At 38.4% G+C, this 18,221-nt stretch overlaps 1 protein-coding gene across 1 annotated transcript; it reads left to right on the top strand.

Annotated features, from left to right (window-relative positions):
• Window positions 1-10,442: 10,442 nt before the first annotated feature.
• LOC127544548 (lymphocyte antigen 6H-like) lies at window positions 10,443-17,430 on the top strand. The gene is made up of 4 exons (XM_051971230.1): window positions 10,443-10,550; window positions 11,697-11,767; window positions 12,514-12,630; window positions 16,221-17,430. Exons 2-4 carry the CDS (start codon window positions 11,716-11,718, stop codon window positions 16,436-16,438), a joined length of 387 nt encoding a protein of 128 aa, XP_051827190.1. The 5' UTR covers window positions 10,443-10,550; window positions 11,697-11,715; the 3' UTR covers window positions 16,439-17,430.
• The last annotated feature ends 791 nt before the right edge of the window (window positions 17,431-18,221 follow it).

Genomic DNA, 18,221 nt, shown 5'->3' with positions numbered 1-18,221 from the left:
AAACATCCCATCTCAGAAAAAGAAATAGAACAAACTATCAATCAACTCCCTAAGAAAAAATCCCCAGGACCAGATGGATTTACATGTGAATTCTATCAAACATTTAAAGAACAATTAACTCCAATGCTAAATAAACTATTTGAAAAAAATAGGGATTGAAGGAGTCCTACCAAACTCCTTTTATGACACAGACATGGTACTGATACCTAAACCAGGTAGGCTGAAAACAGAGAAAGAAAATTATAGACCAATCTCCCTAATGAATATTGATGCTAAAATCTTAAATAAAATATTAGCAAAAAGATTACGGAAAATCATCCCCAGGATAATACACTATGACCAAGTAGGATTTATACCAGGAATGCAGGGCTGGTTCAATATTAGGAAAACTATTAGCATAATTGACTATATCAATAACCAACCAAACAAAAGCCATATGATCATCTCAATAGATGCAGAAAAAGCATTTGATAAAATCCAACAGCCATTCCTAATAAAAACGCTTGAGAGCATAGGAATAAAAGGAGTAGTCCATAGTCAGGAGCATATATTTAAAACCTTCAGTAAGCATCATATGCAATGGGGAAAAACTGGAACCTTTCCCAGTAAGATCTGGAGTGAAGCAAGGTTGCCCACTATCACCATTATTATTCAATATTGTATTAGAAACACTAGCCTTTGTAATAAGAGTTGAGAAAGAGATTAAAGGAATTAGAGTAGGCAATGAGGAAACCAAACTATCACTCTTTGCAGACGATATGATGGTATACCTAGAGAACCCCAGAGATTCTACTAAAAAGCTATTAGAAATAATTCATAATTTTAGCAAAGTAGCAGGATACAAAATAAATCCCCATAAATCCTCAGCATTTTTATACACTACCAACAACATCTAAGAGCAAGAGATACAAAGAGAAATTCCATTAAAAATAACTGTTGATAGCATAAAATATTTGGGAATCTACCTACCAAACGAAAGTCAGGAATTATATGAGCAAAATTACAAAAAAGTTTCCACACAAATAAAGTCAGACTTAAATAATTGGAAAAATATTAAGTGCTCTTGGATAGGCCGAGTGAATATAATAAAGATGACAATACTCCCTAAACTAATCTATTTATTTAGTGCTATACCAATCAGACTTCCAAGAAAATATTTTAATGATTTAGAAAAAATAACAACAAAATTCATATGGAACAATAAAAAGTCAAGAATCTCAAGGGAATTAATGAAAAAAAAAATCAAATGAAGGTGGTCTAGCTGTACCTGATCTAAAATTATATTATAAAGCAGCAGTTACCAAAACCATTTGGTATTGGCTAAGAAATAGATTAGTGGATCAGTGGAAAAGCCTAGGTTCACAAGACAGAATAGTCAACTATAGCAATCTAGTGTTTGACAAACCCAAAGCCCCTAACTTCTGGGAAAAGAATTCATTATTTGATAAAAACTGCTGGGATAATTGGAAATTAGTATGGCAGAAATTAGGCATGGACCCACACTTAACACCATATACCAAGATAAGATCAAAATGGGTCCATGACCTAGGCATAAAGAACGAGATTATAAATAAATTAGAGGAACATAGAATAGTTTATCTCTCAGACTTGTGGAGGAGAAAGAAATTTGTGACCAAAGATGAACTAGAGACCATTACTGATCACAAAATAGAAAATTTTGATTACATCAAATTAAAAAGCCTTTGTACAAATAAAACTAATGGAAACAGGATTAGAAGGGAAGCAACAAACTGGGAAAACATCTTCACAGTTAAAGGTTCTGATAACGGCCTCATTTCTAAAATATATAGAGAACTGACTCAAATTTATAAGAAATCAAGCCATTCTCCAATTGATAAATGGTCAAAGGATATGAACAGACAATTTTCAGAGGATGAAATTGAAACTATTACTACTCATATGAAAGAGTGTTCCAAATCATTATTGATCAGAGAAATGCAAATTAAGACAACTCTGAGATACCACTACACACCTGTCAGATTGGCTAAGATGACAGGAAAAAATAATGATGAATGTTGGAGGGGATGCGGAAAACTGGGACACTGATGCATTGTTGGTGGAGTTGTGAACGAATCCAACCATTCTGGAGAGCAATCTGGAATTATGCCCAAAAAATTATCAAATTGTGCATACCCTTTGATCCAGCAGTGTTTCTATTGGGCTTATATCCCAAAGAAATACTAAAGAAGGGAAAGGGACTTGTATGTGCCAAAATGTTTGTAGCAGCCCTATTTGTAGTGGCTAGAAACTGGAAAATGAATGGATGCCCATCATTTGGAGAATGGCTGGGTAAATTGTGGTATATGAATGTTATGGAATATTATTGTTCTGTAAGAAATGACCAGCAGGATGAATACAGAGAGGACTGGCGAGACTTACATGAACTGATGCTAAGTGAAATGAGCAGAACCAGGAGATCATTATACACTTCGACAACGATATTGTATGAGGACATATTTTGATGGAAGTGGATTTCTTTGACAAAGAGACCTAACTAAGTTTCAATTGATAAATGACGGACATAAGCAGCTACACCCAAAGAAAGAACACTGGGAAACGAATGTGAACTATCTGCATTTTTGTTTTTCTTCCCGGGTTATTTATACCTTCTGAATCCAATTCTCCCTATGCAACAAGAGAACTGTTCGGTTCTGCAAACATATATTGTATCTAGGATATACTGCAACATATCCAACATATAAAGGACTGCTTGCCATCTAGGGGAGGGGGTGGAGGGAGGGAGGGGGAAAAAATCGGAAAAGAAACGAGTCCAAGGAATAATGTTGTCAATATAAAGTAATCATTAAATAAAAAATAAAAAATAAAAAAAAATAAAAATAAAAAACACTTGCTAACTGATGACATAGCACTATAGATGTAGGAAAACAGTACTGAATAAACTGACAGCTATTTAAAAAAAATAGAAAATTTTGATTATATCAAATTAAAAAGCCTTTGTACAAACAGAACTAATGCAAACAAGATTAGAAGGGAAGCAACAAACTGGGAAAACATCTTTACAGTTAAAGGTTCTGATAAAGGCCTCATTTCCAAAATATATAGAGAACTGACCCTAATTTATAAGAAACCAAGCCATTCTCCAATTGATAAATGGTCAAAGGATATGAACAGACAATTTTCAGAGGATGAAATTGAAACTATTACCACTCATATGAAAGAGTGTTCCAAATCACTATTGATCAGAGAAATGCAAATTAAGACAACTCTGAGATACCACTACACACCTGTCAGATTGGCTAAGATGACAGGAAAAAATAATGATGAATGTTGGAGGGGATGCGGAAAACTGGGACACTGATGCATTGTTGGTGGAGTTGTGAGCGAATCCAACCATTCTGGAGAGCAATCTGGAATTATGCCCAAGAAGTTATCAAAATGTGCATACCCTTTGATCCAGCAGTGCTACTACTGGGCTTATACCCCAAAGAGATACTAAAGAAGGAAAAGGGACCTCTATGTGCCAAAATGTTTGTGGCAGCTCTGTTTGTAGTGGCTAGAAACTGGAAAATGAATGGATGCCCATCAATTGGAGAAGGCAGGATAAATTGTGGTATATGAATGTTATGGAATATTATTGTTCTGTAAGGAATGACCAGCAGGATGAATACAGAGAGGCTTGGAGAGACCTATATGAACTGATGCTAAGTGAAATGAGCAGAACCAGGAGATCATTATACACTTCGATGATATTGTATGAGGATGTATTCTGATGGAAGTGAATTTCTTTGACAAAGAGACCTAACTGAGTTTCAATGGATAAATGATGGACAGAAGCAGCTACACCCAAAGAAAGAACACTGGGAAACAAATATGAACTATTTGCATTTTTGATTTTCTTCCGGAGTTATTTTTACCTTCTGAATCCAAATCTCCCTGTGCAACAAGAGAACTGTTCGGTTCTGCAAACATATATTGTATCTAGGATATACTGCAACATATCCAACATATATAGGACTGCTTGCCATCTAGGGGAGGGGGTGGAGGGAGGGAGGGGAAAAATCGAAACAGAAGCGAGTGTAAGGGATAATGTTGTAAAAAAATTACCCTGGCATGGATTCTGTCAATATAAAGTTATTATTAAATAAAATAAAATAAAAAAAAAAACCCTCAGGAATCATTGGATTCTCTGAGACATGATAAGATTGTTGTAGGACTTGAAAATCCTCAGAAATCATTGGATTCTCTGAGTCTTAAGATTGTTAGGACTTGAAAACCCTCAGGAATCATTGGATTCTCTGAGACATAAGACTTGAAAGCTCTCAGGATTCATTGGATTTTCTGAGAAATGATAAGACTGTTACAGGACTTCAAAATCTGCTGCAATCATTGGGTTCCTTAACACATAAAAAGACTTTTGCGGGACTTCAAAAACTTGTGGGGATCATTGGATTCCCTGACATGTGAAGCAATGGACAATAGATTGGTTTTGGACTATCTCTTGGCTGTTGAAGAAGGCATATGTGTGACTGCTGTTTACATACCCTCCTTCTAGGACTTCTGGCAATCTTTTACAACACCATGTTGATTTATATTGTTTGTTATACTGTTACTTGGGTGTACCATGCATGTTTGTTACACCACATCCAGCTTGCACTGACTGAGGGGAGGGTCATCACTAATAGCCTCTGCGGTATTGCTATGTGCTTGTGTAATACCTCCCATGCTGAGGTATTTGTGCATAATAAGACCCTTCATCCCAGAAACCCGCTAGCAACCCCCCCTTCCCTTTGGTACTTTTCATCTCCCTTCCTGAGATGTCAGGGAGAGTGTGATCATCTCCTTGTTAGTGCTTTCACTTCCCTTCCTGAGAAGTCAGGGGGGTCGTGATCACCTCCTTTTCGGTGCTTTCACCTTTCCTGAGAAGTTAGGGAGAATGTGATCACCTCCTCTTGGGGGCTCTAACCTCCCTGAGGAGTCAGGGATGGCATGACCACCTGTGTTCTAAAACAAAAGAAAGCGGGAGATGTAATGGGCTGAAGCTCGAATTGATGCACTGAGGTCCCAAGCACGTGAGGCTAAATAGTAATTGGACCATACTCTATTAATATATATGCTTAGAGAAAGAATGGCCCCACCCACTTTTTGTGCTAATCCTGATGTGTTGTATAGGAAATGACGATTTTGGTGGGTGGAGGCAGAGGGGCGGAGAGAGGAGCGGAAAGAGACTGCTGGCTGGCTTCTTATCGCAGCTGCTCACATTGCTATCATGATCCCCCTTCACCTCAAAAAGAATAAAGATCGAAGATTTTCCCTTAATCTGAATTCCTGACTCCAGCTGATTTTAAAATATGCGGTCATCACAGCTAGGCCACCTTCATTTGATTTTTTTTTTAAATTAATTCCCTTGAAATTCTTGACCTTTTGTTTTTCCATATGAACTTTATTGTTATTTTTTCTAGGTCATCAAAATAGTTTTTTGGGGAGTCTAATTGGTATAGCGCTAAATAAATAGATTAGTTTAGGTAGTATTGTCATCTTTATTATATTTGCTCACCCAATCCAAGAGCATTTAATATTTTTCCAGCTGGTTAGATCAGACTTAATTTGTGTGGAAAGTGTTTTGTAGTTTTGCTCATAAAGTTTCTGATTTTCCCTTGGCAGATAGATTCCTAAATATTTTATGCAATCAGTAGTTACTTTAAATGGAATTTCCCTTTGTAACTCTAACTGTTGGGTTTTGTTGGTGATATATAAGAATGCTGATGACTTTTGTGGATTTATTTTGTATCCTGCAACGTTGCTAAAGGTGTGGATTGTTTCTAATAACTTTTTAATAGAATCTCTGGGGTTCTCTAAGTATACCATCATATCATCAGCAAAGAGTGATAATTTGGTTTCTTCATGGCCTATTCTTTTTCTTTTAATCTCTTTCTCAACTCTTATTGCCAAAGCTAGCATTTCTAATACAATATTAAATAGTAACAGTGATAGTGGGCAACCTTGTTTCACTCCTGATCTTATTGAGAATGGTTACAGTTTGTTCCCATTACATGTGATGCTTACTGATGATTTTAAATAGATGCTACTGATTATTCTAAGGAAAAATCCATTTATTCCTATACTCTCGAGTGTTTTTAATAGTAATGGATGTTGGATTTTATCAAATCAAGCTGTACAGTTTAAAAACATGTAGAATTTATTATATGCTTTAAAAAAACAAGCTATGATAGAAACTTGATTACATATACAATTTTCTTCTGTTTTATTTTTCATATGATTTATGTTAATTGGTGTTTGTCGAATGCAGATTAATACAAAAGAAAAATTTCTTTTAAAAAATGGATTGATTGAAGAAGATGATGATGAAAGGAGTGGTATTGCAGAAAACAAGGGAAAGGAGAATATCCAGGAGGAGTAGTCAATACTGCCAAAAGTTGCTAACAGATTAAGGAGAATGAAGTCTGAGAAAAGCCTTTGTACTTAATTAAGGGATTGTTATCTCTCTCTCAGCTGAATGATGGACTAGATATGCAAAATAAGGCAGATCTCAGTAGTAGAGAAAATATTTTGTTTTATATAACTTGATTTCTTTGTAATAAGGGACTGTTCTTTGGGAAGTAAGAAGGGATCTGTCACATTAAATTTCTTTTAAAAGTTATTTCCAATTTTGAGGTTTATTCTGGTGAATAACACATATCAACTGTTTCCCAGTTTTTTACACCTGGATTCATAGAACATAGTGAAACATTTGCAATGAGTACTGAGGATATGGAATATTCCAGATTGCTAGATGATAGCTCCCAAATGATTCATCAGATGTCTATTAAATGCCTTCCATGAGCAAGTGATGGTTATACTCTTTTACTTTCTTTCTTATATGCCAATATTGGAATAAGACTCCTCATTGGTTTGTATTTAGAAAATGGGGAAGGACTGAAGACTCAGACAACTATAGTATATATGGACACTGAAAAATAAATGGAAGAAGACCAATTACAGAGCTATTGTCTCAAAAGAGAGAAGCTTGACATTGCAGTTAGGGCCTCTGGGAAAGAGATAAAGTCATTCTAAGAAATCTTGTGTTCAAGAAAAAGTTAGATTGTAGACTATTGGAGAGTGACACTGTAGTAAGTAATTGAAAGATTAGCTCATCTACAATTTTTAAATTGAGTAGTCTACAAATAGTCCCAAGAAATTCCCACCAAGACAATGAATTCACAATCACCTGTTGTCCACAGGGGAGGACCCAACTCCTGATCTTTTTGGGGATCAGAAAGAAAAAGGAGATGGAAAATCAGTCAAATAGGATTTCAGAAGGATCCCATCTACTAAATGTGGATAGACTCTTAGATCTGAAGGATGGCTCACATAGAGCAGACTCTAATGAATATGAAATTGTACATTGATATCTGCTGGCAGTGTGGTGTAGGTGGTATAGTTCTGATCTCCCAAGTCCAGTCCCATTCCAAGTCAGGGTGACCAGGAATAAATTATTTAATGCCTAAGTCTTATCTAAAACTTAGATAGAATGCAAGCTTCTAGAGGGCAGAGTTTCACATTTGCCTTTGTATCCCTGGCACTTAGCAGATTTGATATCTTAGGTTATGGATTGGGATCTTCATTGCTGGTAGGAATTCTTACTTGCCAGGAAATGGATTCAGGTCACCCTGGGAGCAGATTGATGTTGACGGGAAAAGACCTCTTTCCTTGAGAAGTCTCAGTGTCTGAAATAGTATGAATTTAATTTGGCAAATACATATTAAGCATCTTTTATATGTAACAGCATTTGAGATATGGAGACTCGGGCTTTGTCCTAGGATGCTGAAACTTAGGGGGTACTGAAAGCCCTTGAAGAAACAACTGGGTTTAGCACTTAGCTAGCAAGAATAACTGGTGTGACCACAGGAGAACACTTGCACAAGGTCAGGAGCCCTTTATCTTCAAAGTATGAGACCCAGAAAAGGGTCTTATTAAAGCTTATGAACATGTAATTGTTACCCTCTGTCAGGTTAGGCAGGGACTACTTTTCCTGTGGCATTGGACTTTTTGACTAGGATACAATTAGGACTCATATGTACTCTGCAACATTATGAAAACAATAGACACATTCTCACTTTGATTCAGGCCCCGCCAGTTTCCCTTGAGCAAAATAATTCTATCTCTAGGGGGCTTCTGGCTTCCTTCCTCTAATGCTTGCTCTGAATGTTTAATAATAGCAATATTAAAAAACAAACCAAGATCAAGGTGATAACTATTAAGTTTTTATTTTAACAGTTCAAGCAGACATCAGATAACAAGCAAACAATCAGATAACTCACTCACAAAGCTGCCCAAAGCTGGTTATTTAGCATTGCAATCATGAGGAAGAGAGGGATTTTTCTCTTCTACTCCTTTTATCAAGAATCAAAGGGGAAAGTAAAAAGTAAAGGATTGAATGATAAGTGGGAAAATGACTTTTCCTTAGGAGGAATGGGTGGGGGGGATGTGTTTCTTATCAAGAAGTTATTCTTCACTGGCTCAAAATTTGCTTGTCTTACTTCCCTTCTTCTCAGTTATGTGGTTCAGGCCATCTCCTCCATGATTTTTACTTGAGGTTCAGGCAATAGCCACTAATTATTAGTTGGCAACTTGATTGGAAAGTTCAGTATGAACTTGACTGGGGCCTCTTTCTGAGCCATCTTTCCAGAATGGTTATGTCTCCTTTCTTAGTTCCCTCCTTTGGATTCTTCTTGAAAGTCTATTCAAGGGCAATTTCAAAACTGCAAGAACCTGTGGAATGCTAGATAGTCTATCTGGCGTGTAGGCAGATAATTTAGTCTACTAAATTTCTATGTTGACTTGGAGGAGTGACTCACTGTCCATAGGGTTGCATTTGTTGATATAGGAGGACAAGGCAAGCTTCCTTTCTTTTTCCATTTTTCCCTATGTGAGTTCCTACTGATTCTGTCTATTTCTATTTCTTCCCTTAGTTACTGAGTTTCCCAAGAGCAGCCTCAAGATATTCCAAGGTCTTTTCCCACTCTGAGGCCTTTCCCAACCTTTTTCTTTCTATTAAGTTCATTTTTCAAAACTGTTTTGAGGATGCCTTCTAGTGACCCTAGGTGCTTGCCTCCCTTGCCCATTGCTACTAGAGATGATATTAAGTAGATAGAGATGGAAATGAAATCATTCCTGTGCTTGAGAAACTTCTTTTATATTACGGAAATATAACATATAAAACAAAGGCAAATGCATCATTTTTTTTTTATCTTTTTGAAGGGACAAAGCACTAATGATTATAAGAATCCAGGGAAGATTTGAGTTAAATGTGGCATCTTAAATGAATCTTGAGGAAAGTAAAAGATGTAAAAAGAATGAGCGACAGGGAGTACATTCCAAGAACAGGGAAGAGCCTGTAAAGAGGTAAGGAAATAGGAAGGAGGGAAAGAATGGGAATATATATAGCACTCACTGTGTGCCAGGCACTGTTACGCACTTGATAAATATTATCTCATTTGATTTTTTGTGATCCTGTAACATTATTAGACTTTGACTCTCTGTGACCACATTTGGGATTTTCTTGGCAAAAATACTGGAGTGATTTGCCATTTTCTTCTCTACCCTATTTTACAGATAAAAAAACTGAGACAGACAAGATTAAGGTCACATAGACACATTGCCCAGTGTCACATAGTAAGTGTCTGAGGCCAGAGTTGATCTCAGGGCTTCCTGACTCCAACACTGGTGCTGCATCCACTGTGTCACCTAGTTGGCCCTGTGACCCTGTGAAGTAGGCGTTATTATCCCCATTTTACAGTTGAGGAAACTGAGGCAAACAGAGGTTAAATGACTCACTAAGAGTCACATAGCCAGTAAATGTCTGAGCAGATTTGACCTGGAGATTCTTGTCTCCAGACTCAGTTCTTTATCTTCCCTACTTATCTTCTTCTGTGGTGGGAGATGGAGTGTTGTATATGGGGGTCAGTGTAAGCTAGTTCATTTAGAATGTGGAGAATATGAAGGGAAGTAGTGATTAAGGTCAAAGCTTTAAAACAGGGAGGCTAGTAGAGTGGAAAGATCCTTGGAGAAAATAAAATAAAAACTAATGAAAACAGCAACAAAAGAAAGAACCTTGGAAAGGGAATCAGGGGACCAATCCCCTGATTGGAAAGGGAATCAGGGGAATCAGTGTCCAGTGCTAACTATATGATTATGGGTAGATCATCCTACAGGCTCTGAGTCTCATTTACCAAAAGGGAGAGTAATCTTCAGACTATTCACCTGTCCTGGGTTGTTATGTGGAGAGTGTTTTGTAATAGTTAAAAGTACTTCAGAAATAGGTTGTTATTGCTCTTGAATTGCTATTGTCTGTATGACCATTGAGTAAATGGGGAGAGCTCTGGAAATTGCCTTTTAGAAGGAGTTGGCTTGAACTTTAGGACAGGGGTGAGTAGTTTATGTTTGAGAAAGTCAGTCCTTCCCTAGGGTGGAGCCAAGAAGGGCAGGCTCAGTCAGTGGGATAAATAAGGCTTTAGGGGTTTGTTTAAGACCTACGAAAGTGAAGAGTCAGACCCAAAACCTTTTTTCAGGTGAGCTTTGTGAGGATTAGTGGGGAAGGGTTTGGGAGGGAGGCATAGGATGTTACAAAGGTTTGTACCCACCTGTAATTTCTCTCCATTTTAAGAGAAGGTTCTCACTAGGCTGAGAAGTTTTGACTTTTTCATGTGGCAACAGGGAGCCATTGAAAGGTGTTTGAGCAGGGGAAAGGATTTCAATAGAACTGGGATTTAGGAAGATACATCTGGCAATGAGTATAGAATGGTTGGGGATCATGGGAAGCGCTAGACTAGAGACAGAGAGACCAGTTACAATAGTCTAGGTGGAGAGGTGATGAATACTTGGACTAGGTTAGTAATCCTAGGAATGGAGAAAATGGGGTTGAATCAGGACTTATTATGGAGGCTGAATTACTTGGAATAATGGAAATAACCTTGGAATTGTAGCCAGAGAACCTCTACTCTTCTGTTTATTACTTATAAATTACTTAGCCATATCTCTTAACTTCTCTATACCTTAATTTCCCTATTTGTGAAGAAGTTGAAATACATTTTTTTAAATGTATTTTATTTTTAATTTATGGAATAACATGAAATAACTTCTTAGATTTCTTTCAGTTCTTTACCAAGTCTTGCTAATTGATCCAACATGAGATAGTGAAAGAAAAGTATGAAACAAGGTTGACAAGGCAGGTCAGGATCAGATTGCAAATGGGCTTGAAGACTCTCTGTGTTGCCATCTGTAAAATGGAGGTAACAATCTTTACATGGGGTGGTTGTGAAAAAAAAGGAATTTTAAACTTCTAAATCTTAGAGAAATATTAGCTATCATTGCTTTTCTGTTCCCCTTTTCTTTATCTTATTCTCTCCTCAGTGTATTTGCTTGGATATCCCTCCCTTCCAAATAAAAGAGGATCTCCTTAAGGAGTAAAGGAGAGAGAAAAAGACTGGGCAGTCTAGGCTTTATGCAGCCAACAAAAGGGAGCTTTATGGTTACAGAAAGACTTTTGAGGAAGGCAAACTTTGGGATCAGGATTCATGTAGCTTTTGTGTAAAGAAAGGAACGTAAAGAGGAACCTATAATAGTGGAGGATCCTAGACTGGATTCCAAAACTATTAGAACTGGGAGGAGAATCTGGTCAAAATCTTGGACCTCAGCTTTCCCTGTTTTGCATTTAGGTGGAGACAGCAAAGAACCATGGAAATTCTCTTTTCTGTTTTGCTGGGAACTCTGTTGTTTGTGGAATCAGGTGAGACCCTGGGACCCTGGATGAGAAATCCAAAGCCTTAGGCAGATGGACTGTTAGGATGCTGGAATCTAAGGGAGAGAAATGATTTAAGACTAGAGTCAGTTTGGGCTGGGAGAGGATGAGCAGGAAGAACTGGAAGCTTCAGGGAAGTTTGAGATACAATTTATAGAGAGAGAAATGCAGCCTATTGATCAAATTATGTTGGAGGAGCGTCAGCTGCTTTTTCTGCATGCGGTTGAGAAAGGGTACCAGGGGAGAAGAGAATGGAACATTCATTGTTTGTTCTACTTTTGTGGGCTCGGTTGGCAGGCCTGACAAATTCTGTGGTTGTGTATGTGATAAATGGGGTTTTGCTTTTTGGCAGCTGGTGAATTTGAGAGCTGGGAGAAGTAAGGGGTGTGTGTGTGTGTGTGTGTGTGTCCCCGCCTTAGGCATGAGTTCTTATTGAATTGTTTGTGAGTACAGTGAGTTCTGCATTTGTGAACCCAGGAAATAAATGTGAGTTCTGATACTGGGTGGATTCGCATTGGGTAGAATGAGGAATTCTCATCCTTAGCCCCTCCTTCCAAATTATAAGAAGCTTCGGGTCCAGACTATAGGGCAGGAAGGAACTCTCATAAGACACCCCCTCACTTCTGTACTTGGGGATTTGGGGCTCTCCTTGCCCAGCATCTTCATGGGGTGTCCTTGGCAAGCGGGGCTCCCTGGCAAAGTTTTTGCACTAATCCATATGTGGTCCTCCACAGCTCACTGCCGGCAGTGTTACATGTGCGCTAAGGTTAACGACTTCAGCTTGTGTAAGGTAAAGAAATGCAATGATGGAGAAAACACCTGCACCAAGACTGTGGTGACTTCAGATGTGGGTGAGTTCTTCTAGCGTCTCACCAGGGTTCAGATTCAGCTATGGGAGCTTGAGATACAAAGTGTTTAGGAAGTGGGAAGGGGAAGGCAGAGTGACTTTAAGTTATTCAGTGTCTGAATCTCTTGACTTTACAAAGCTTCAGAATTGGTGGGGACTCCAGGGAGCATGCCGTCCCTGCCACCCCTGAGCAGGTCATGCCTTCTCTAGATCATCCCTGATAAGTGGACATCCAGCCTTTATTAAATATCTCCAGGAAAAGCACCCTCCCTTCCCCTCAAGGCAGCCCATTCCAGTATTGGACTTCTCTTCTTGGTCATAATCAGTCCACCAACAAGCATATATTGAAGACCTTCTGGCTGAAGGAGTACCTGTGTTTTGTTGGTGTTAATTGTTAGGCTAAAATTAGCACAAGCAGCAGAAAATCGATCTGGACTGTATTGCATCTCAACTTTGGAGGTTGCATTGAGTGCACAATCATCCATAAACCAAAAAACCACTGGTCCTCCATCAGCCAGCACCATAGCAGCCATATGTGGAACCATCAGTTACAGCAAATGTTGATTGCAATGGCTAAGTCATTTATCTGGGCAGTATGCTTTCCAGAGATGTCCATACTGATAATGAGATTGACACATGCAACTGCCAGAACTAGCTCAGTGTTTGGGAGACTCTGAAGGAAAATGTGAGAGAGGAGAAGTACTAGACTGCCTACCAAACTGATGTGCTGACCTCATCATTGCATGCCTGTGAAACCTGGACAGTCTGCCAGCATCATGCCTGGAAACTGAATCACTTCCATTTTAATTATCTTAGGAAGTCCAAGATCACCTAGCAGGATAAAATACCAGACCCTGAGGTCCTTTCTCTAACTAAACTGTCAAACATTCCAACTTGACTGCAGAGCTGGACTGGCTACATTATTCAAATGTCAAATGCATGCTTGCCAAAAATACTATTTTAAAGGAAAACTCACACAGGGCAAGCAGTCACAAGGTAATCAGAAAAGGTGATACAAAGATCGCAAGGTCTCTCTTAAGAACTTTAGAATTAATTGTAAGACAGGGGAGACACTGGCACAGGACAGTCCAGCATGGTGTCCCCTCATCAGAGAGGATGCTGTGCTATAGGAGCAAAGCAGAATTGACTTAGCTCAGAAGAAGTATGAGATGTGTAAAGTTAGCGAGTTCACCCAGAATATTCATAGGGACGATTTGTGTCCAACATATGGAAGAGCACTTTGAGATCGTATTGCTCTGATCATCCACATTGTAACTTGACTCTAACATAGTGATATCATTTTGGTCCTCTTCGAGAACAACCAATCCTACCACTGAATACCTACTATGTGTCAGACACTGTTAGGGTATTGAGGTTTCACAGAAAAATGATCAAAATAGTGCTTTCCCTCATGATGTTCCCTTTCTATTGGAGGAGACCATAATTATAAATATATGCAATAAATGCAATGTAGTTTAGGGGGTTGGGCATCTAGGCAGCACAGTGGATAGATGAATGGATAGAGGGCTTGAAGTTAGAAAGACTTCCTGACTTCAAATATAGCCTCATTGACTTACTAGCTGCATGATCTTGGATGAGTAGTATAAGTAGCTCTCTGAGCTTTAATACCCTACTGATCTCATAGGAAAGATTTAAGACTTCAATAACAGGACTTTCTGGGGCTTAAGGAAGTAGAATGGAACAGCTAGTGCAGTGGATAGAGCCCCAGACCTGGAGTCAGGAAGGCTCGTCTTTATGAGTTCAAAGCCAGCCTCAGATACTTAATAGTTATGTGACCCCAGACAGATCACTTAACATCGTAAAGTAAAAACCAGCTGTAAAATAAGCTGGAGAAGAAAAGGCAAACCCCTTCAATATCTCTGCCAAGAAAACCCCATTGAGGTCATGAAGAGTCAAACAGGCTGAAAAGCAACTGTACAATAGCACTTTAGAAGGTTGAATACTAGCAATTGGAAAATCTGCATGGAGAAAGAGGTGTCTGAGTTGGGTTTGGAAGGAAACTAAGGATTCTAAGACATGGAGATGAGGAGAGAGAGAGCATCCCATGGAAAAAAGAGCCAATGCTAGAATGGGAGATAGAGTACTATGCATTTGTAGGATCAAACATGCAAAAAGAAGAATGTACAATAAAACTGTGAAAGGTTGGTTGAACCTAATGATGAAAAACCTTAAATGTCAAATAGAAGAGTTTATATTTGATTTGGGGGAATAGGGAGGCTTGGGAGTTTACTAGTAAATGAATGATACAGTGTAATTTACACTTTTTTATTGTTGTTATTCCATCATTTGTGATTCTTCTTTCTTGGCAAAGATACTGGAGTGGTTTGCGATTTCCTTCTTTAGCTCATTTTACAGATGGGGAAACTGAGGCTAAGACATTTTCTGTTGATGTTTTATGGAACCCTAAATACTCAGAGCTGGAAGGGACATCTAAAGCACTAAGACTTAATTTATTCAGGATGGGCTTTTGATCATTAAAGATTCAAGCCATTGGTTCAGCTGCTTTTTATTGGCAGTTAGCAAACTGTTGGCCAGGCTCCACTACTGAAGCAGAAATTATATTAGCTAATGACAATTATTCTGCTTCTACCTCACTGCTTCTATCTTAAGATATCTACTTGCATCTCTCTTCCTTTCCATTAGGAAATGCATGTTTCATGTGTATTAGCTATTATGGGAACTTAATGCCTACTTGTAGCCTTGTTTCTACTGGAAAATGTGCTCTAAGTTCCAAACAATTGTCTCCCAAATATACTTTTAGTTTGCAAGTCATTCTATGGATTGAACTAGACAATTTCTAAGGTCTCTCACAGCTTTGACACCATGGCTTTATATTCTAAGGTCCTCCAAGCTCTAAAGTTTCATATTTAAGATCTGTATTCTAAGTTCCCTCCCAGTACTAATATAGTTATCCCTTTACCATTTTGAATTAATTATCTACCATTCTACAGTTGTATTCTGGGAAAATCTCTGAAAGATATAGTCAGTACAATGAGAATTAAAAAGAAAGGAATCAGTGTGAATTAAGGATGGTTATGGGATACTTTAGGGAAGAAGAGGGAATTTAATTGAGAAATGAGGGAAAGGAAGTAGGTAGGTAGAGAAGTTTCATCTTAGGAGGGGATAATAACATGAATAAAAACTCAGGTAATGAATCTTATGCTTTCAGGGCATTGTTGTTGGTGGTCAGTCTGACTATTTGTAACCTCAACTGGGATTTTCTTGGCAAAGATACTAGGGTGGTTTGCCATTTCTCCCCCGCCCCTTCCTTTCCCCTCCCCCCCAGCTCATTTGACAGATGAGGAAACTGAGGCAAACAGGGTTAAGTGACTTACCCAGGGTCACACAGGTAGTAAGTATCTGAATCTGGATTTGAACTCAAGTCCTCCTGACTCCAGGCTTGGTGTTCTCCACTGTACCACGTAGCTGCTCTTTTCAGGGTATAGTCAGGAGCTAGTCTTGACTGATATGAAGGGTAAGTATTAAAAAGTAAAGGAACATTAAAAAAAAAAAAAAAACCAAGACATTTCACTGAATATAAAAGCCTTAAATACTCACTTCTCTATTCCCTAGGGTTTAAAATGAAGTCATATAGCTTGGACTGTACTTCTTCCTGTGAAGATTATAAAAATGTATTTTTGAAGACTCCATCTCATGGATTCAAGGTGGATGTGTCCTGTTGCAACACTGACCTTTGTAATGGTGTGGGTGGGGTCAGGAGCAACCCCTGGGCCCTGACAGGAGCATTCCTCCTCAGCCTGGGACCTGCCCTTCTTTGGGTTGGGTTGTGAGAAACTTCCTTTCTCATTAGCTTCTTCTGACTAGACCTTCCTTCTGGTACCAAGCCCATGAAGGTGGTGCTCCTGTTCTAGTTCCATCTCAGTTCAGATTTTGGGTTGAGAGCTTTGGCATTCCCAAAGGAATAGATATGAAGTCTCCCTCTCTCTCACCCAATCACCCTTCCTTTTCTCCTTACCTTGTAGAATTCCTCCCTCATTGGCTCCCAATCTGTCTGTTCCTTCTTTATTTTAATGTATATCCCTGGAAAAGATTTTCCTCTTCCTTCTTTTTGCTTCAATATTATTGTTCTGAAATCCCCTTGGCAGTGTTAATTGTTAAGTTTTCTTTGAGGAAAGAGAAGGATTCTGAGTCCCAGCACACAATGGAGGGAAGGGGAACCTAGGCATCTGGGAAATGGACAGAAAAGAACAAAAGAGAAAATTGAAAGGGCGAGGCCACTGGACCTTAGATACTAAAGAGTGGGACTTTATTTGGGCAACTTGGGGAAGAAAATTTAGCCTGAGCAAGATAACTGTGTAAATATGTATATCTATATTGGATTTAACATGTATTTCAACATATTCAACAAGTATTGGTCTACCTGCCAGTTAGGGGAGGGGGGTAGGGGGAAGGAGGGGAAAATTTGGAACAAAAGGTTTTGCAAGGGTCAGTGTTGGAAAAATTACCTATGCATATGCTTTGTAAATTGAAAATATATATATATATTAAAAAAAGAAAAGAAAATTTAGCCTGCTCTTGAGGAGAGAACCAGAGGCATCAGAAAGAGAAGACAAGCATCTTGGGATACTAGAGAGAGACGAGCTTGGAATTGGAATGGAATGGACTCTGGGGGTGAACAGAAATCTCATTTAGACTCAAGACCTCTGAGGCAGACATTTCTGAACGTTCATCTAGCTAAACAAAACTGATCTCTGTCCCTGATATGTCTTAACTTCCTTAGCAAATGCATCATGACAAGTAAATAAATTTATGAATAAGCATATGTCCTGAAAATATGTTTCTATATATTTCTATCTAACATAATTAATGCTCTGACTATGGATGGTGGTGGGATCATGTGAGATCATAAACTTGAGAAGGGATTTAAAGTCCCTTTATTTAGGAGGACAGTCATTTAGGAGGAATCCATGGAAAAACCTGCTCAGGGCTTGCTTTTACAATCTAGGGATAGCTATTAAAAACGTAGTCCTGACCACAGGGTGTTTTAGGATGTAATCACTAACAAATCAACTGTCCTATTATTTAAGAAGCATTGAAATTCACCCTTAACACAGTGTTTTGTAAAGTGGGAAAAATTATCCCTTGGGTATATGGAAGGAAATTTCAGATGTGGATTGTTTAATTGAATTTTTAAAAATTGTGCTAGGCACTAAGGGTGAAAACCGAAAACTGAAATAACCCCTGTTCTCAAGGAGCTTACAATCTACTTGGGAGTTTGGGGTGATAAGTGTTTTTTGATACATACTTTTTTATACATAAATACAAGCTAATATATATATATATATATATATATATATATATATATATTTTTTTTTTTTTTTTTGGGGGGGGAAGACTGAATAGCAACAACTGGATGTATCATAGGGTCAGGAAATGACAAAAGCTCTTCAATGAAAAGGACCTCGGGGCCCATTTAGTACAATTTATGCCTGAACAAGAATCTTCTCCCTAGATCATTTAGATTATGCTTGAAGACCTCCAGCGATAAGGAACTCACAAGCTACCAAAGTAGCCCATTTCACTTTTGCAAAATTCAAATCACCAGGGAGTTTT

This window comes from Antechinus flavipes, chromosome 1 (genome assembly GCF_016432865.1).
Source record: "Antechinus flavipes isolate AdamAnt ecotype Samford, QLD, Australia chromosome 1, AdamAnt_v2, whole genome shotgun sequence".
Taxonomy (NCBI): domain Eukaryota; kingdom Metazoa; phylum Chordata; class Mammalia; order Dasyuromorphia; family Dasyuridae; genus Antechinus; species Antechinus flavipes.
The sequence above is the reverse complement of the archived record's forward strand: the minus strand, read 5'-3'. Positions and strand labels throughout refer to the sequence as shown.

What these genes read in the sequence shown, in the direction of transcription:
- LOC127544548 (XM_051971230.1), top strand. Translation starts at nt 11,716, where the DNA reads ATGGAAATTCTCTTTTCTGTTTTGCTGGGAACTCTGTTGTTTGTGGAA. An exon ending in TCTGTTGTTTGTGGAATCAG is followed by an intron (nt 11,768 to 12,513) that starts GTGAGACCCTGG and finishes GGTCCTCCACAG; the next exon opens with CTCACTGCCGGCAGTGTTAC. An exon ending in TGTGGTGACTTCAGATGTGG is followed by an intron (nt 12,631 to 16,220) that starts GTGAGTTCTTCT and finishes TCTATTCCCTAG; the next exon opens with GGTTTAAAATGAAGTCATAT.